At 42.5% G+C, this 20,933-nt stretch overlaps 1 protein-coding gene across 1 annotated transcript; it reads left to right on the forward strand.

Annotated features, from left to right (window-relative positions):
* Positions 1–44: 44 nt before the first annotated feature.
* Positions 45–18,702, forward strand: cdyl (chromodomain protein, Y-like). Its single transcript, XM_080777517.1, has 10 exons — positions 45–240; positions 6,417–6,614; positions 6,982–7,315; positions 10,739–11,008; positions 11,664–11,795; positions 13,956–14,257; positions 15,028–15,200; positions 15,763–15,973; positions 16,337–16,480; positions 17,706–18,702. The coding sequence occupies exons 1-10, from the start codon at positions 217–219 to the stop codon at positions 17,862–17,864; spliced, it is 1,947 nt and encodes a 648-aa protein (XP_080633643.1). The 5' UTR covers positions 45–216; the 3' UTR covers positions 17,865–18,702.
* The last annotated feature ends 2,231 nt before the right edge of the window (positions 18,703–20,933 follow it).

Below are 20,933 nucleotides of genomic sequence, written 5' to 3' on the forward strand. Positions count from 1 at the left end.
ACAGCGGAAGTGTAGGAACATAAAGTTTCCGTTCGGAGGCTAACAGTTAGCATGCTAGCGGCTGAAGTGACGTGAAGCGGTGGATGTTTGTAGTTCACTGGGAGACTCGTTAATTAGCTCTAATCCGATGTTTATGTTTATCAATTAATCATCTGAGCGCAACGGCCGGGAATACAAACTATCTGCGTACTTTTTAAAGAAGATAAAAGCGCCGCCATGGCTACGGAAGAGCTGTACGAGGTAACTAAAGGATGCTAAGTTGCTAACTAGTGGATAAACAAAATAACTTGAATTAAAAAGTTGTTAGTGACGCCCCTAACGATGCGAAGATTAAAATGGGGATACTACTTAATTAAATACTTCTTAGCACGACCTGGCCACAACATGACGTAATTTGCAGGTGAACATAACGTCATTTTAATACAAATGGTTCCCAACGTGAGGTCCGGGGACCCTCATGCGGTCCCGACCCATACAATGCAACTATTGAGAGTTAAGTGTAGGCCTACAAGAACCAAATGGACCCGCGATCGTTTCATTTATTTTGTACACTTTCAGCGTTATATACCAAATGGACTCTTATCCATCCATTTGGTTCCATTTGTAGACTTAAGAAGTACGGACCTGAGACCTGTATGGGTCCATTTGGTTTCCTCACTGTCTATCAAAACAGATTGGGGCCCCAGTGATTAAATATTGTTCTAATGCTTGAGGGTTCCTTATCATCAGGCTTATTGCAATGTTCTCATACTAGGCAACAGTAATAACATGTAATAGTGAATGCGTGGTTGAAGTTTGGTTGATGCTTTACTACAGTGGTTTTCAATGTTTTTCATACCAAGGTCCATATTTATTTGGCATTTGAGATTTAGCCTCTCAACTTTTGGGATTTTGTCCTCAATTCCATGCTGATAACAGGCAAATGTTGGTCAAAATAACAATTCTTCTAAATTCTCTTATTGTGTAGACTTCTTGTAAATTAAGTAATGCAGATGTTTAACAAATAATAAATGTAATTTTATTCTCTCGAGAGTTAAAGATAATTTGGTTACCAACTTTTAACTGGGGACCACCTTGAATGCCTTCCAAGGACCACTGGTTGAAAACCACAGCTTTACTAGATATTTGTCTGTTAAACAAACAACTAACATGATGAATATTCAGTGGACCTGTATGGTAAGAATGTTGTGAAACTTGTTGATCAACTGGTCAAAATGTGATCTGTCCACTGTGTCCAGTAGTCACATGGCATGCTCAGGAAATGCCTTTAAATGGCATACCTGTACATCATTAGGTCCGTGTCACGATTACGGCATTTAAGGTGATTCATTATTGTCGTATAAATAAATGTTGTGATTGACGATTTAATTGTGTTTATGGCAATGAAGTTGAACATCGGAGCCATTTAGTCTCCGTAAGCCAAAACTGCACAGGACATGAGAAGTAAATATATATATAAAATCTGATGTTTAATCATTTGACAGTTTAAAAAACAACTAGAAAAAGTTCCCCTTGGGGCACAGGTCTCCACCAGGTCAGGTAGATTATTGTGGCCTCCTGTTGGTGCTATAATAGGCCAATGTGAAAAGGGTGCCATTTCTTCTTATGCCTTTGATGGCAATTGGATGATTTGAAGCATTTGGTTCACCTTTTAGTGGCGCTATAACAGGCCAATGTGAAAAGGGTGGGATTTATTCCTCAGCCTAGTAGGAAAGTGCATGAAAGATTTCACGTAAGTTACACGCTGTGTTCATGATTTGAGGCTTTTTGTTCAAAACGGGCCAATCCTGCAAACTTTGGAAGCCAATGTAGGCAATTTAGATGGAATGTGACATTTCGGGCAGATTTGTCTTGAGCACATGACACACTTGTTGGCCAGAATCTGGAGGAGTAGTATCCAAAAATGGGTTCTACAAAAGTCGGCCTCCTGGTGGTGCTATAAAAGGCAGATGTGAAACATGCAGGTCAAAGGTTTTTCCTTGGCCTCTATGGAGTGTGCATGCAACGTTTAACGTAGATCGGTTCAGTTATAGGTAAAAATGTGAAATGGTAGTCTGCCTCATGGTGCTATAACAGGCCGTTCTGGAAATTTTGGGGCAGAGGTTCGTCGTTGGTGTGTGTGCAATAAGGCTGCAACAACGAATCGATTAAATCGATAAAAATCGATAATCAAATTCGTTGCCAACGAATTATCTTAGCGATTATTATCGCGGGTGTTTTCCAACATTAAAATGTAACATAAAGCTGCTTTCTTTTTACCGTTCAGTAACGGCACTAGGCTGAACGAACAATATGCAACGGGTCCGTATAAACACAACACAAGATTGTCTTGAACGTGACTGCGCTCCGCATCTACCCCTCTCTCTCCCAACTTCAGTCTCCCCCCTCCCACACACACACAGAGAGGGAGAGCGTCAGCCAAGTGGCTCTGTGGCTGCGACGCGCTCAAAACAGCTGATCTGCAAACTCATCAACCGGTTGCAAAATGCCCCAAACAGGTCCCAAAACATGTAATTTGTGAGCACGGCCACTGTCCATATTTGTTTGTCTTATGACAAAGAATGCTCCCCGATGTCTGAATCTGTGAGCTTGCAGGCTGGCTACAACGAGCACTATAGCAGCTTGCTAACGATCGTTAGCTTCTCAAATTTGTTCCACCTGTGTAATCACAGAAGCGCATTGAAGTGGGCACAGGGCAAAAGCAGAATATCTGTGAACGTTTTTGCTTAACAATGATTTATTCAGTGCTGTTTAACTTTGGCAATATGTGATACTAGAGCCTAGACCCTAGAGAACATGCCAATATGGCTGCTAAATAAGAACGGATTCCCCTATCAGCTAGCATGCTACTTGAAACTTGTGTGCACACTGTGTGTGTGTGTGTGTGTGTGTGTGTGCGCGTGTGTGCGTGTCCACACAGACTGTGTAGGACAGTGGTTCTCATAGTGGGAGTTCTGCAGCTACATTATAGATAGTTAGGAAGTAAACCAAGTGGACCCTAAAGGGTCTGTAACAGAGAGTACAAAAATTGTCAAAATTGATTTTACAATAGAAATTAAAATATAAAAATTGGGGTCTCAGAGATAGAAATGGAAAGAAAGACAGTCAGCTATACACGGTCAACATTACAGATTACAGTATCATTACAAGTAGGAATGGCAATGAAATCAAATTGGATAAAAAAGGGGGTAACATATTAATTTTGAAGGAGTATTCATTTTTATTATCTTTATTGTTAGTTACAACATGCCTAAAATAACTTGAAGCTAATTTTTTTAAGTAATTGCAAAAAGGTGCCATAATCCGATTAATCGATTCATCGTTTAAATAATCGGCCGATGAACCGATTATGAAATTAATCGTTAGTTGCAGCCCTAGTGTGCAAATTTGGCATTGACTGGGTTAACGGTGCCGGAGATTAGCTGTACGTGTACACAGACGGAAGAAGTGCAAAACATACTCTCTCCCCATGCCTTCTCAGGTGCAGTACTTAGTTTAGACAGTTTTTGGTTTAGACTAGTCATTGGTTAGACCAGTCATTAGTCCTACAACTACTACCTATCTCAAACCCTCACCCTAAACTTAACATCCCACGGGGCAGCACACCTAAACCTAACCTTAACCCATGTCTAACCGATGACTAGTCTAAACTAAGTATGCACCCCGCCTTCTCCCTGGGGGGTGCATACTTAGTTTAGACTAGTCATTGGTTAGACATGGGTTAAGGTTATGTTTAGGTGTGCTGCCCCGTGGGGGTGCAGGCTTTAGTTCCGACATACTATTGATCCGAAACCTCAATCCTAACCTAACCCTAACCGCAAGCACGGGAGCAGCGCATGTCGGACCATCGCTTTTTCGCATCGCATCGCATGTCCCCCTGCTTCGGATCTTCGGTGTGTCGGAAAAGCGTGCGCACCCCGCCCCGTGGGAGGTTAGGTTTAGGGATGAGGGTTTGAGATAGGTTGTAGTTGTAGGACTAATGACTGGTCTAACCAATGACTAGTCTAAACCAAAAACTGTCTAAACAAAATACTGCACCCCTGCCTGGTGGAGACAATTACGGTATACATATTGGAAATAGCATCACTTTAGGATTTAGATCATCTATTTCACTTTTTTTTAAATGTGCAAAATAATTGTGATTATTTCAAATAATTTGTGAATAGACAATTATGTAATGATCATTGTTACTGTTTCATTACCTGAGAGTTTGCTAATCAGAGCTCCAACTCTGGAATGCTCTTCCCCAGGAGATCAAGCTCCCCCCATCCTGCTGATTTCTATCTATCTGCATTTTGTTTTTATTTTTTTATTCTTTATTTTTTATTATGCAGTTTAAAAAGCACAATCTTACCTGGATACTTGTTCTGAGTCTGACGACATCGGTATTGGCAGTTGTACAACCACATTTTAACCACTTTTCAACCTTTTCAATTGTTCCAATTATCCAGCCTGAGGCAGATCAATAAGGAAAGTAAGCTTAGTTAATCAATTCAATGTTATGACATCTGAACAGAGTGGTTGTTGTTACAATAGTCGCACAATGCAGTGTTGCAGCTTGAGTACGGTAGCGGAAAATATAGTCATTTGATTGTGGTATTGATTATACTAACTTGGCCCATTTAGACCTGTTACACCTATACAATTTAGGCATTCAGCAGACACTCTTAATCCAGTTCTATAGGCAAAAAGTGCACAGCACACCTGTCCTTGTGAGGTGCCAGCAAACGGGAAAAACACTGAATGAATTTAATGTATAGCCTGGCCGCACACTCATAGCTGCCAATGCCACATGTTTATTGAGGACACAGAGGAGAAAACCGATGTGGCATTGGCAGCTCTTAATCCAGTTGTCATACCTTTCAATCTGGAAATGCCTACAAGTGTGTTTTTCTCCCCCCATAAATTAATGCCCTGCATGATCATACTACTGTAGCGTCACACACAAAAGCATCAAAAGTAGCACATCTGCAAGTTCGAAACTGAGCTTGCATGTAGCTTTGCTACTTTTGCTATTTTGAATTTGAATTCTGAAAAGTGTTAGGTTTTTCATAAAATTTGAGGATTAAGAAGGCAGTTTTAGAATCAGTGTCAGGTCTTAATGGGTTAATCTATGTTTCAATTCCTTTAGTTAAATAATTCCTGCAGAGATGCAGCTGTCACATATCTTTCCCCTGTGGTGTGAATTTGTCACATGGCTACTCCTTTGTTGAGAGTACAGTTCTGTGACAAACCCTGTCAGCGAACAGCTGACTCATGTTCAACTGTCCTTCTGTGTACTGTGTGTAGTCTGCTTTATGGTGCGATGTAGTATTACATTGCCATACTGTATAAGCTGTTCTTGTGTGCTCTCATGTGACTTTAAAAAGGTATACTGTATGAGACGTGTGTTGGCATGCCGTAGGATTCTCCACGTGTGATGAGTTCCTAAGCAAGGGATAAGCTTATCATTGAGAAATAAACCACTTCAGGGTGATAAAGAATAAAGATTATCCTAATATTAGCCGACTACACTTAATCGAGAAATTAATACATTGAACCAGAAGTAACAAGAGGGAGGATTTCATTGATTACGGCAATGGTTTTCAACCCTTTTCAAGTCCAATTATTTATTTGGCATTTGAGCCATGGACCACCATTTGATGAGATTTAGCGTCTCAAGACCCAAAACGAAAGAATCTTTTATTGATTTTGGTTGATGTTGTTTAACAATAATCTAACTCTTGAGTCTTGACCGTTGACCTTAATCTCAGACCGTTGAATTCAGTGATTGACCAATCAGAATCAATTCAACCAAGCCATGTAATAATACATAGTAAAGCAAGACCAATTCCATGACACTGACATGGGGTGGTTCTTCCTCTGTCTATGAAAACTTCTTGGTATGGCTATAAAGATCATTATTAGGAGAGATGTTTTTCCTTGGCATCTAGGGAGCGCACAAAGTTTCATGCCAAATTGCAGATTGGTAGGCAATAAAACGCAAATCGGCCTGTTATAGCACCAACATGAGGCGGATTTAGTGGGAATATGTTTGAAAAGTTTCACGGCAATCACATTTTGGGGCAGATCTTTTATCCAAGGAGTGTGTGCACAGTGTCACGTCGTTCAGAGATGATTTGTTCACAGATGGAAGGACGGACACACGGACGGAAAGACAGACAATGCAGCAAAACAAAGTCTCGGCCTCGCAGAGACAATTAATGATAATGTGCATTGTGGAGAAGATTGTTAGTAAAGATTGTTAATATTACCGTACTTAATGTTAACATTGCCAGGTGGAGAAGATTGTTAATAAAGTAAACATTGTTAATATCAATTAATGTAATTAATTAATTAATGTTACCAGGTGGAGTGGAGAAGATTGTTAATAAACTATCGTTATTGATATCAATTAATGTTAACGCCGTTACCAGGTGGAGAAGATCGTGGACAAGCGGAGGAACAAGAAGGGGAAGATGGAGTACCTGGTGCGTTGGCGTGGCTATGGACACGAGGACGACACGTGGGAGCCCGAGGGCCACCTGTCCAGCTGCATGGTGTTCATCCACCAGTTCAACACCTCCTCCCTACTGCGCTCCACCCGAAGCTCCAACACCATCACCACCATCCAGGTACGCAATGAGAGAAGCTAGCACCGTACTGCTGCTAAAGCCTATATAAACAAGGTGGAGAGTCCTCATTAGGGCTGTCACGATTACACATTTAAGTTGACGATTAATTGTCATACAAATCATTGCCATTAACGATTTAATTGTGTTTTGGCGTTGGAAATTGGAACATTATGAATAGAAATTACATTTTGACGAAACGCCAGTCACCCATGCTGAATAATAAAGATGTCCAGAGTAGACCAGTCGAGTGCTCCAGTATTTTTAATTTGCATAGGGTCCATCCTGAAGTGCCCAGGTATTATTCTCTCTGACTGAATGGCAGTTATTTGATTAATGGTCAAATATCCTATCATCATGGTGGTAACAGCCGTACATGCAGGAGCCCAGCAGTCCAGGAAGCAATGCCAGAAAACAAGTCTTCTCCTCCAGACCTCCTGCTGCCATTCTGCCTGACATTCACTCTGAGCACACGGAGCACAGAGCCTCCAGGTCGTCTGCTGCTCTCCTGCCCGACGTTCACACTGAGAACACAGAGCACCGACCCTCCAGGTCGTCTGCTGCTCTTCAGCACGAAGTCCACAGTGACCAGAGAGCCTCCAGACCTCCTGCTGACGTCCACGCTGACCAGCGAGTTCCTCTCAAAACTCCAGCATCTCCCCACTTCACCCCCGCAGACACTAAAACTACAGAGACGACTCCAGGTAATTCTTTATTCTTTTTCATTTGATTTGATTCGATTTATTTTGAAAAACACAGAAACCATGACGGTACAGCATTTCGAGGATTACACAAGAAAGTCCTGAGACTTATTTCCACTGAGGTTAACCCATTCTGGGCGGGAACCCCTTTTGGTGTTAGCATCATGTTATGCTTTAGCTATTGAAAAATAGCAGATCTACAAGTGACACAGAGTGGCGCGCTACGATACAAGTCAAGGAAATAAATAAATAAACAAACATTGATCATGTGTCTTTTAAAGCCTTAGGTAATCAATACTTTAAACAAGCACCACTACTCAACCCTGAGGTAATCAAGTAAGTACTAATACTCAATATTAGTAATCAATATATTTTGATATGGGCTGGACATTTTGGAAGATTTACATTAATGTCTGTCTCCCCCAATGCATATACTGTCCTATGATGATCAACCTGTCGTTGATCCAGGCCCTTTAGTTTTATTTTTGTGTGTCACACTATGCTGCTGTAACGTTTCAATTCCCCTTTGGGGATTAACTCATAGAATGCTGAAAGCGTTTTTAAACGTTTTATTATAGCCAAGCGCAAGAAGCGCATAACGTCTTTATACGTTTTATGGTCCAAAAAACGTTTTTTTATTGATTAATATAGTTCAACTATATTTGCGCCCGGACAACTCATAATGTAACACCGATCGGCTCTAAAAAGAGTTAAAACCCCCCCCTGCTGAAAAGAGGTGTTGGTCTGAGAAGCGTCTGGCACCGCCTATTGGTTGGTCTATGCGAGGACGTACGACGTAATGGATACGGCCGTCCGGCATAGACCAACGCAGATGTCAGGGGATCTAAAATGGATGGGACAATGCTCTTGTTTGTGTGAATACACTCGATTCCCCCTCCCCTCCTGTTTCTACATGGTTTCTCCCGAGGGAGAATGGTGGGGGGGGGGGGTCTCTTCCTCTTGGATCGCATTGGCAGTTCCCCCCCCACTCCCGAGTCCCCCTGCACTCTCATTCTCGGAACAAGATACAACGCGATTTGCTCTCTGCCCGTATATAAACCTGCAACGATCGGCATTTGATTTCATAACGTAACGTTTGCCAGACACATGTGGAGTTAGTCATGGACAGATTGCACATCATTATCGAGGGCCCGCCATGATACGTTGGTCGCTGATCGCAAGCCGTACTGCTGCTGCGCTGCTGGCATCCAACCATCCAATCCATCCCCCTTTCTCGTTACAACAGGCTATTATAAACTCACCGTCGAGCAGCCTGCCCTGCACCTAATGTGATAAAATGAACGGCAGGACAAAATCGGATCGATTATTATCTGTCTATCAGCAACATACGGGTGTTTGTCTTGCAACGACAGGTGGTGCTTTCTCGTTTTTTTTCTTCCAAATACGTTGACGTGCTGCTTCTGCTGACTGCTGCTGCCGCATCCATCTCGTTGTTTTTCTTGTTTTTTTCCCAAACATGTCCAGACACAATCCGATCCAGTCTCGCGTCTCACCTTATAGATACGCGAGACTGGGTCGATGAGGTTAGTGGTATGTCTGGACATGTTTGGAGCGGCACACGACAATCGACAATAATGTTGATTATGCAAGATCATTTCCTCAAAGCCTAGTTGCCCCCCCCCCCCCCCCCGTTACTGCGATTGTTTGTAGCTCGAATCACAGAATGAGTTAAATGAGCGTAGGGAGAGGGCACATATGGGGCTACGATTGAAGAAAGTTTCCAAGTCCGTTTTATGATCAGATAATGTGCATCAAGACTCTCTGCTTTCATAAGAAAAAAACTAATACTGTAATTGCGAATGCAATGAGCACTTACTATGAGACCTAGCAGATCACGTCTGTCTGTCTGTCTGTCTGTCTGTCTGTCTGTGTGTGTGTGTGTGTGTGTGTGTGTGTGTCTGTCTGTCCCGCTTACTGTATATGTGGACCTGGCCCTTTTGTGCCCATATATGGAGCTGAGTGATTTGTGAGTCATGGTGACATGAGTGTGATGGCGTGGTCCTGCTTTGGGGACTCCTTATATGGTTATGGCTGAGTCATGGTGACATGAGTGTGATGGCGTCTTTTGTGACCATATATGGAGCTGGCGTGGTCCAAGCACTAACTATGACACCCTGCAGATCATGTCTGTAATTTATTCTAATTGTTATTGCAATTTACGATCTGCGTTCGCCTTCCGCGTTCGCGCGTCTTACTCGTAATAATAAAAATCACACCCCTGTGAAGTGAGCAGTGCAATGTTGTGAAGTGAGCAGTGCAACATTGCACTGCTCACTTCACTGGGGTGTGATTTCTATTATTATTACAGTATTAGTATTTTTCTTATGAAAGCAGAGAGTATTCTGTTTCATACGGTATATAGTATGTACATGTCGCTATAGGCCTTATTTTGTGAATATTTAGTTGTTAGGTCCATGCTCTCTAAAATTATCTTTTTCAGAGAACTTTAGAGATGGCATGGGCCTGAATAACTATTATTCACAAAATAAGGCCTATAGCGACATGTACATACTATATACCGTATGAAACAGTCGACTCTCTGCTTTCATAAGAAAAATACTAATACTGTAATAATAATAAAAATCACACCCCTGTGAAGTGAGCAGTGCAATTGCACTGCTCACTTCACAGGGGTGTGATTTTTCTGGGTGGTATTTTTCTTATGAAAGCAGAGAGTCTACTGTTTCATACGGTATATAGTATGTACATGTCGCTATAGGCCTTATTTTGTGAATAATAGTTCTTCGGGTCCATGCCTTCTCTAAAGTTCTCTGGTGGGCGCAAGCTGCATTCAATAGCCAATTAGTGACAAACTGTATATGTGTACAATGTGTACTGTTTTCCTCCTAAAAGTAGACATTCAGGGCTTTCATTCGGTATATGGTTTGTATAGGATATTATTTGTGCTCAATTTTATATCGGTCTTTTGAACTAAAAAAACTGAACTGAAATGTCTGTCAACTTCAGGCCTCCATATCTCTGTTGTTTTTTTTCACAAGCAGCGTGCAGGCAAAAGCAGGTGTTAGAAAAAGGTCAATATCTCCAGAATGGAAGATGGTAGAATCATAATTTTTTTTTTAAATTGAAGTGGACAAGTTGGGCTTTCTTTTTATTTATGCGATTGTGATTCTCGCTATAAGAGGCCCCTCGCTGTGGGCCCCCCAAAAAGTTCAAAAAGCCCATGTTAAGCCTTCAGCACCAGTAAGCCTTGGTCCGCTAGAACCTGTAGCAGTCTATGTGTTAATAAAGTATATCTCATCTCACCCTCTCTCTCTCTCTCTGGTGTATGTTCAGTACTTTACAAATTACATATTATGTACTACTACATAACATATTATGTAGTAGTACTATCACAGTAAGATGTGTTTACTCACTCACTAACTACGTGTGTTTGTCCTGTTCAAGGTAAAACACAGTTCAGCACAGCAGCACCGTCTGCGGCCAGCACTGCGTCTCGCCGCAGCATGGATCTGGCCAGAAGTGGAATCAAGATCCTGGTTCCCAAGAGTCCCATGAACAGCCGTCCCGACGCAGAGGGCTCTCCCAGCGAGGCGGGGGGGCAGGGCGACCACCTGGAGCTGCCAGAGGTGGCACTGTTGGAGAAACCGCCACCCACCACCCCCACGCTCATATCGCCCCGGTCTCCTGGAGGGAAGAGGGACTCGCCCCAAGATGGTTGTTATAGATCTGAATTCTTTCCATGCATGGGTTTTTATTCTTAGTTAATTCTTAGGTAGTTTAGTTTTGTGGTTCCAAAGATAGAAACCCCATTCATTTCAAAAAATATCTATCTATCTATCTATCTATCTATCTATCTGGTTAATACTCTACCTACAATCTTGTTAAAAACAATGAAAATAACTTATTGTTTTCATTTGTATGACCATGACGGGCCGCAGTCACATTAAGCAGGGGCCGCGTGCGGCCCACAGGCCACGGGTTGAGTAGCACTGGCCTATAGACTATATGCACACTTGCACAGCAGCCATATTGCAACGAAATTGTCTATATCACTTGCTATACTAATTCATATTATTATTATTATACTAATTAAGGCTCTGTTCCATTTAGTGTAGCATAGTGGTTCTCCAGCAGGTAGTACAATTGTTTTCTTGTTTTTCTCCCCCCCATTTCTCATTTTGTTAGTTTAGTTCAGTGATTTTCAACCCTTTTCATATCAAGGTCCATTATTTAAATGTTACGGTCCATTTAGAGTCCATTTGCTTACCGACTCTCCATCATTTAGCTGGGGACCACCTGGAACCCCTGAAGGACCACTGGTTGAAAAGCACTTTGATTAACTTTAACTTAACTCGAACTCTTAACACAGCGCTGTCACTGGGCCCCGGAGAGAAGAGGGCTCGCATGGGGATCAGGCCCCGCCCCCACAGCCAGATGAACCTCCACACGCCTCTACAAGTTCCCATCACGCCTGCCGCCATGCGCACACTCAACGACACCGGTAAGAACACACATATCAAACCAAACTTTATCTATAGATCATATTTACAAAGACCAGTGGTCAACCAAAGTGCTGTACAAGGTCAGACCTAGGGTAGACCTAGCACTCTATAATGTATACTAGGCATGTAACGATATATCGTATATCGATATTAATCCCGATGATATGAATTGATTCATTGAAATAAAAAAAATGATTTTCAAAAATATATAGAGGTCTCAGGTTACCGGGTATTTTACCCGGTAAGCTGGGGCCTCGAGTGGCTTATTGCTTTTCTAAAACGGTTACAAACACATTAACACACATTAACACAATATTAACCTAATAAAACTATTCAATTCACAAAAGTAGCTACGCTTTGCACCACCAGAGCGAGCGAGCCAGAGCCACAACACTTCCTTGTTTTGCTCGGCAAGTAGCCTATAGCTAAATTCCAATACCGCAACTTTCACACTCGCTCACTCTCCTCGCGTCCTCCACTCGCTCCTCGGCTCCGCCCCCAGCGAGGAGGAGAGGAGGAGGAGAGGATTCGATGCGAGGACAGAGTGGTGGTCTAATTTTCCTCTATAATCGGAATGTACTACGCTGTCATTTCAAAGCGACGGCACATTCCGCAATCACTAATGACGTGTATCAATTCAATTCAATTCAAAGGGCTTTATTGGCATGGGAAAACATACGTTTACATTGCCAAAGGAAAAGTGGTGGAACAATACAGTGTCACACAGCTGGATCACTGGAACTCCGAACAGAGCAGTACAGTCTACAGAATAGACAATTCATCATCTTGTGCATGTAACCGAGGCCAATGTGTATGTATTGGTAACATGTGCAAGGCAAGGCTATTTATTCCTGAAATAGTGAATAAGCGCCAGGATGCGCACACGTATAAATCCCCCCCCCCCCCCCTCCTGACAGACAGTCCTCCTCCGACAGTCTTTGCAAATAACGGACACTATAACAGGAATTAGGTATAGTCTCTCTGACTTACATATTCAGTACAGTCCACATATAAATAAATACATTTGTCATTCATAGCAGTCTGTGCATTCAGGCATGCACAGAGATAAATTAACTATAGCTTTTGAGGTGCGCACAATATAGCCGGCCTAATTTATATATCCTACTTTTATTATGCTTATATCACACAACGCAATAAAGCCAGTGGCTTGTTGTGGTCCTTTCACTTTCACGGCACTGTGCGTGCGGTGCATGTGTGTGTTGGGTCAGCGACTCAGCCGGCCGGTAGATGGGGGGGGGGGGGGTGCATGTATCGGGTTTCAAGCAGTGTTTTCTGTGCCACACGTGGAGGAGGCGGACTTATGTCACTGGAGAAGGAAAAAAAACATGTACACGTGATGCGGAAATCCGCTGCGAGGAGACAAAATCGTGACGGTAACCAGCCAATTAGAATGAAGTATTGGGACTACCCGTTTTAGAAATATATTTTTAGCTTTAGTCATATTCCATCATATTCAAGTGCTTTTGGAGAGAAATGATAGTCACTTTCAGTAGTAGAGCACTGTAGAGGGGAGCTGTGTGTGTGTGTCTGTGACTGTGCCCAGGTGATGATGGTCGTTGATGCTCATCAAGGAAGGCAATTATGTTTCTGCACTGTGAAAAGTAATGCTGCAACTTTTGCAATGTAGTTAAATAAAAAATCTCATGGGGGAAGATAAATGATATAAAATAAAAAAACAGTAATGTTTCTTTAAAATATATATTTATTTTTAATATCGTGAAAAATCGTATCGTGAACCTCATATCGTGATACGAATCGTATTGTGAGTTGAGTGAATCGTTACATGCCTAATGTATACTCATAGCTTCACTGTACAGATATTCTGTTGCTTATGATTCTTGATGTCTATTTCTATGTATTTTGATGTATTACCATGTGTTGTTCTTGCTTACTGTAAATCGCTCTAGATTAAGAGCTAAATGTCTAAATTTTCAGATAAAAGAAAGCAAGCATTCAGAGAACCAGAAAAACAAAATAGCATAACCAGAGCATAACAAATAGCATAACAAAGCAAAAGACAGTATTACACAAATTACACATGCTCGATATCACGATTAATTGTATTGTGTGATCTTCCGTGATATTATTCTCATCTGTCATAATGTGGCCATCAATCCACCGGAAAATATTCTTTGCAGGTACGTCTGTGTTGATGGAGGCCATGGCCGCCAACATGGCCGCCAACGGCACCAGCCGGTCACATGGCGGTGTCATGGGCGGGATGGGTGGCTCACACGGCCCCGTAGGCGGGATCAGCGGCTCCTCGTCGGGCAAGCGGCGGCTGGAGGAACGGTCTGCGTTCGACAAGCGACTGCGCTTCAGTGTGCGGCAGACGGAGAGTGCGTACCGCTACCGAGACATCGTGGTGAAGAAGCAAGACGGCTTCACTCACATACTGCTGTCTACCAAAACATCCGAGAACAACTCACTCAACCCTGAGGTAATCAAATGGGATCAGTTCGGCCTGAAAAGGTTGGGAACCGGTGTGGATTTTGACAGTTTAGTCATCTGGAAGGTTTTAGTCTAGCCGGGCTTTCTGGTATAGAGGGGCGGGTGCAGCATGGAGCAATGCGCTGGATAATATCAGTTCACCAATCTGAGTGCCTGCCCCCGCCGCCCCTCCCCTCCCTGGTAGAAAACAGCGGAGAAAACTGACGTCATCAAATTTCGCCCCTCTGCACATCATCCATCCCACTCCTAGACCACGAAATGTCTCGTTCCCCCAGGCTTTCATTTTTGAGCCGAATGTGAACGAAAATAAAAGCCTGGGTACAGAAGCTAGTTTTAGTCTAGTGATTTAATCAACACATTCTTATTTTGGCGGGCCTTGATGACGTCGTATGACTGATTTTACACTTGCATGCTGAAAATAGCCAATCTAAGTGTTGTGAGCTTGTAGATCTGCTATTTTCAGAGTATAAAATTAAATTATTATTATATTACCGTTCATTTGGTTTCATTTTATGCTATCAAGAGTTAAATTGTTAAACATCTGAATTACTTAATTTTCCAGAAGAGTCTAGAGAATTGCTATTTTGTATCTATGGTATCAACATCAATACAGCATAGAATTGTGGACAAAATATATTAAAAGTTTTGGGTCTGAGAGGCTACATCTCATCAAATGGTGGTCCGTGGCTCAAATGCTGAATAAATAAAGGACCTTGATATGGAAAGGGTTGAAAACCACTGTACTGCATGTTGTTTCAGGTGATGAAGGAGATTCAGAGTGCCATGGCCACAGCTGCCAGCGATGACAGCAAACTGGTCGTGCTGGGAGCTGTGGGCTCGTACTTCTGTCACGGCCTGGACTTCCTCTACTTCATCAGACGACTCACTGACGACAGGAAGAGAGAGGGACTGAAAATGGCTGAAACCATCAGGTATTGTGTGTGTGTGTGTGTGTGTGTGTGTGTGTGTGCCCACATCTGTGTGTATCACTGTGTCTGTAAATGGGGCCTAAAATACAATATTTGGTGGGGACTTTCTTTTAAATACAGAAGAAAGTAAAAATGCCTTCAGTACAGTACTTTACACCACTGGATAATGGCTAGTGCAGCAGTATCACAAAAAAGGTAGTGAGAATTGCCATCTACCGGTAATAGCTCACGTTTGTGCTTGTGCGCTACAGCTTGTGACTAAATAATAACGACACAGGTTGCAATGGATCCTATGTCCTACAGGCTTTCCACCCAACATCAACGATTTAATAACTCGTGACTCATACATGAACATGCATACCGTACAGTATGGATCTTCCTAACAGTGTCATACATGAACAGTGGCCTTCACATGAACAGTGGTTAGAGCATCAGGGTTCGAGCAAAATTAACCCCCTTAACCGAAAGTTAGCGGACTGCCTGAGGTGTGAATTTTATGAATGAATAACCTATATGACGGTGTGTGTGTGTGTGTGTGTGTGTGTGCGCGCGCTCTCTCTCAAAGGACATTTGTCAACACGTTCATCCAGTTTAAGAAGCCCATCATAGCGGCGGTCAACGGGCCGGCGGTGGGCCTGGGGGCGGCCATCTTGCCTCTGTGTGACGTGGTGTGGGCCAATGAGAAGGCTTGGTTCCAGACGCCTTACACCACGTATGGACAGACCCCTGACGCCTGTTCGACCTTCACCTTCCCCAGAATAATGGGCCTCGCCTCGGTGAGTCCCACAGCTACTGTATACTGGATATTATGGCCTTTAGTTTGGTCTGCTGCCCATTGCCGACACACGATTACTATGACAAAATTTAGCTTTAAACTTTTGACACTTAACAAAAGTGATGTATTGACTGCCAATGGCAGTGCAATATTGTTTTACATTTTCATCACAGATCTACTAGCTCAAAGTGGGTCACACTGGGATGTGTCATGAGCTTATAGATCAGCTATTTAAAAAATAGGGGTTAAATTGGTTAAACTCGTTTTGAGGTATTAACACATTTAGCTGGGGACCCCCAGGAACGCCCTCAAGGACCCCACTTTGAAAAGCACTTGTTTATCTTCCCTTTAATCTGGTCTGCAGGCCAATGAGATGCTGCTGAGCGGCAGGAAACTGACGGCTCAGGAGGCGTGTCTTAAGGGCCTTGTGTCGCAGGTTCTGTGGCCTGCCACCTTCACACAGGAAGTCATGCTCCGCATCCGAGAACTCTGCTCCTGTAACTCACTCGTAAGTCATCCATCCATCCATCGGTTTGGTCTTTTTTGATCAGTGTCTGATAAGTCCCGAGTTTATATACTATTACTATGTATATATGTATACAGTATACGTATTTTTCCTTTTAGCCCTTTCCCCCTCCGCGTTGAGTTGATTCCTCCCCACACACATTCCTGTGTTGTCACGTGTTTCACTACGTCCTACTCCTCCCGTCCAACACTCCCTGCTGACATGGGAATACGTTGACAAATATCACCCTCCCCGCCCGGCTTCCCTCTCCACAACAAGGGCAAATTGTGTTTGTGTAAACGCTCAACAAAGTGGGACGCACCATGGTGGATTTCAAACCCACAACTTCCGCGGTGCTGGGCAAGTGCTTTACCACTGTGCCATCCGAGGGCTACTGATGTTTGAACGCCTTAAACCCTAGCATCCCTACTCTGGGAAGATTCACAGGAACTAGAAGATCTACACTGACAGTACACGTCTACATAATTATAAGTGATGACACAAATGGCGGACAAAATTGGAACTGGAACACAAGCTGATAAATGATCTTTGTTCTCTATACTGGTTGGGTGAATTTGGTGTCCCACTTGAAAATGTATTTTCTGTTTACTAAAGAGCTAGTGAGACGAGGAGACTCCTGTTACTAAACAAACACTATAGCAATGATTACTATGACAATATAGAGCTATTTAATGCTGTTACTGAACAAACACTGAGCACTGAGGGGACAGGTGCCCAAACACAAGAAAAGGGATTTACTAAGAATAATATGATTAAAATTATTTTAAGCCTAGAATCAAGCCATCCAGGATCCTGGTGATTCATGACCATAAAACCTATGATTCTGTGAAAAATAAATAATTTAATATTTAATTGTATGATATTATATATTTAATGCATACCTATTTACGTCCATACTGACCTGACGAAGATCTATCAAGATCGAAACGTTGTCGTTTGTTCAATAAAGTAATTATTTACCAAAATAATGGTGTGCCCTATATATTTAATAAATTCCCTTTGTTTAGCGGTTTTAATTTATTTAAATATTCAGTGGACCCACGCCCACTGCTATGGCCTATAGAAATCCAGTGTAACTCCTTTTGAACCATGTTAGAATAATTTAAATCATGTGTCCCTGCTTCTGGTGACTCATATTGTCCTCCTAATTAATGTTGGAGTCATTGAAATACTTGATTTAAAAATGGTTCTACTTCCTGTCCTCCAGGTGCTGCGAGAGTCCAAAGCTCTGATGCGAAATACCAGCCGGAGTGCCCTCGAGCAAGCCAACGAGCGTGAGTGTGAAGCCCTTAAAAGAATCTGGGGTTCTTCCCAGGGAACAGACTCCATTCTCAAGTACCTGCAGAAGAAGATCGATGGCTTTTAATTTGAAAGCAGGACGTTATCAGTACCCGCAAGAAGATTGACGGCTTTTAATTTGAAAACAGGAAGTTCTCATACGGTTCAACTGGACTCAGCCACAGGCTCACTTCCTGTCATAGTATCCCAGCGGGACAAACCCAGAAGTGTCACTTCCTGTGGACTTTGACCCGAGTCACTACAGCTACAGTTTGGGGAATGAAACCCCACAGCAGCACGTACAACTGTTGGGCAAGGCAGCGAACTTGGCTGAAGACAAGTTGCTGACTCACAACAACGGAGACAAAAGTGACTTTTAGTAAAGATTTCATTTATCTTCCACATGTAGAAAACGGACTCAGCGTTTTCAAACATTTCTTAGTTTCTGAATCACTGCTTGTCGCAAGTTCATTTTATTTCTGTTTATTTTTTATTAGGTTTTCACAAGTAACATCTGGCTTCCCAAGTGAAGGCTAAACATTTGGCCTGTAACTCAAATGTTGCGGGTTTGAATCCCTGGAATGAGATGGAAGGGTTTCACAGAACTGTTATGAACTGAGTCACATGTATTATTAGCCCCTCTCTGAACCCTCCGTAAAGATTTTCTGAAATTTGGACGATCGCTTTACGTAGGGTCCCTTCTAAGTTCGTAACGGCCACAACGGAGGGTATGTACAGCTGCGTTATATTGTGTGCTTACGAACTTAGAAGGGACCCAAATTTCAGAAAAGATTTACGGAGGGTGCCGAGAGGGGCTAATGTATTATATGGTTCATATCAAATCCTCACACTGTATTTTCATATTTGTAGCTAAGCTGTAAAAGATTTTCTAATATAGAACATTCTGTCTAAAATAATAAACTCACTCTGGTGATTTCATGACTTGGGAGTGGTCCTTTTTTTTTTCTTTTTTTTTTCCTGTCCTTTTTTTAACAGAGATGGTGCACATACTGGCTCTGCTGTCACACCGCAGTTTATCTACACAGTACATAGGTGGTGCACCTCTTGGCTTCCCCTCCTACATGTGGCTTGGGTAAAAACGAAGTTGACTAAGACTAAATATATAACAAATAAAAACCGGACAAACGTGTTAGGGAGGAAGTAGTAGAACTACGTCATTTAATGTCATTTAATGTTTAGTTGCGCACTGAAAAGAGCAGATCTACAAGCTCACAACGCATCACAGTGTGACATGTGAGCTTGTAGATGAGCTATTTTCAGCATGCAACCAAGTATAAAATCAGCCATTACGAACAGATCAAATTCAAGGCCCACCTTAAATGTTTTGTCTAGTCGAATAAAACTAAAACATTTCAGATGACTAAAATGTGACTAAAACTAAATGGTATACAATAATGGACTAAAACTAAATCAAATTTTAAATCAACATAGAATAAGAATCAACTTGGTGTAAGGTGTAAAACTTTGTGAAATTTGTTTTGTGTAAGCTCCCTTGTTTGTGTTATTTCCATAATGTTCATCAGAAAGGAAGGGGGGGGGGGGGGGGGGCAAGGGAACAAGATCGATCAATTCATTTAAAACACGCAAATATGTTATGTTGACTATTTCTTTTTAATGTATGAACGATTTGAACAGATTGATGCGTAGCCTGCAGATGAATGGTAATTCGTTCAGATCCCTAAAATGTTGGTTTGGAACTATAACCAAAAAAGACTCTTGCCCTGAAGTGGGAACCAAAGTCAGGTTGGAAGATGCAGATCATGATATAAACCATCATAAAAAATATAGAACGGAACCAGTTCTAGAAGTACATTTGGTGGAAAAGGGGCCTATGGGTCTTCAACAGTGGTTCCGGGACCTCTAGGGGTCCTCAGTTGACAGTTTACTACAAGGGGCCCACCAAATCTTTGTGTGATAGGAACTTTTTTACATTAACCACTTGAACCCTAGCGTCCCTATTCTGAGGAGAACATTAGCCAAAGATGGCAGATCTACAAGCTCACAACTAGTGGTGTATCAGTCATGAACGAACTGATCAAATTACACACTTCGCCTGGCAGACTGCGTTGGGGAATTTGACTGCAACGCGTAGCACGTGAGCTTGTAGATCGGCTATTGTCTGCAAAGAGGTTTGGTGTAGGGGGGGGAAGCGCCGGCCAAGTAGGGTACAGTACAGAGCCAAATCTCAAATTTTTAAATGCATGACCCATAGGTTAAATGTCTGAACATTTACATGAATCCAACATAATAGAAGAATTAGAAGATTGTGATGAAATTCAAACTACAACAAAAAATCTGCATCACAATTTTATGGGGTCCCTAATTGATCTCTACAATTTAGGCATTTAGCAGACGCTCTTAATCCAGTTTGATTTACATTAAGCAAGAACAAAAAAGCATGGGAATACATCACATAAAACATTTATCATGAAACATGCGTAAGCTAAGAAAGTAACAGTGGAATATCTATATAATGATGTAAACTATACATCTATACTACTATGCTATACATCTGTACTATGACTACATACAATGCAATTATAGTGCTGTCTACATAACACAGCTCAGTGGCCTTGTGGTTAGAGTGTCCGCCCTGAGATTGGGAGGTCGGGGTTCGATCCCCGGCCGGGTCATACCAAAGACTCTAAAAATGGGACCCAGTGCCTCCCTGCTTGACACTCAGCATGAAGGGTTGGATTGGGGGGTATAAGTCCCTGCGACATACTAGCGTCATGTCCAGGGGGTGTACTTGTACATCAAGCTGCCTCACACTACAGAAACAGGAGATAGGCTCCTGCCCTATGGGCCTCATGGCTCGGCAAGGCTACTTACTTTACTACATAACATGTAAGTCTGTATCAAATGCTATCCAAGTCTACAGAAATGCTATCTAAGGGGGTGGGGTAAGTGCATGATGGAGTCTGAAAAGGTGGGTTTTCAGACTACGGCGGAAGATTGGGAGTGATGCTGCAGTTCTGACTGCAATGGGAAGTGCATTCCACAGTTTTGGAGCCAGAAGGGAGAAGAGTTTGGGACGTGTGGAGCGTTGTCCCGGCGTTTTTAGTGAGGGTACTTCCAGCTTCCCTGCGTTGGCTGATCTGAGTGCGCGGGAGGGTTTGTAGGGTTCGATCATACT

Source organism: Protomyctophum bolini (assembly GCF_963924005.1).
Source record: "Protomyctophum bolini genome assembly, chromosome: 12".
Taxonomy (NCBI): domain Eukaryota; kingdom Metazoa; phylum Chordata; class Actinopteri; order Myctophiformes; family Myctophidae; genus Protomyctophum; species Protomyctophum bolini.

Coding starts and splice junctions, on each gene's coding strand:
- cdyl (XM_080777517.1), top strand. CDS start 217: ATGGCTACGGAAGAGCTGTACGAG. Junction 6,615..6,981: donor ACACCATCACCACCATCCAG/GTACGCAATGAG, acceptor TGGTGGTAACAG/CCGTACATGCAGGAGCCCAG. Junction 15,974..16,336: donor GAATAATGGGCCTCGCCTCG/GTGAGTCCCACA, acceptor TCTGGTCTGCAG/GCCAATGAGATGCTGCTGAG.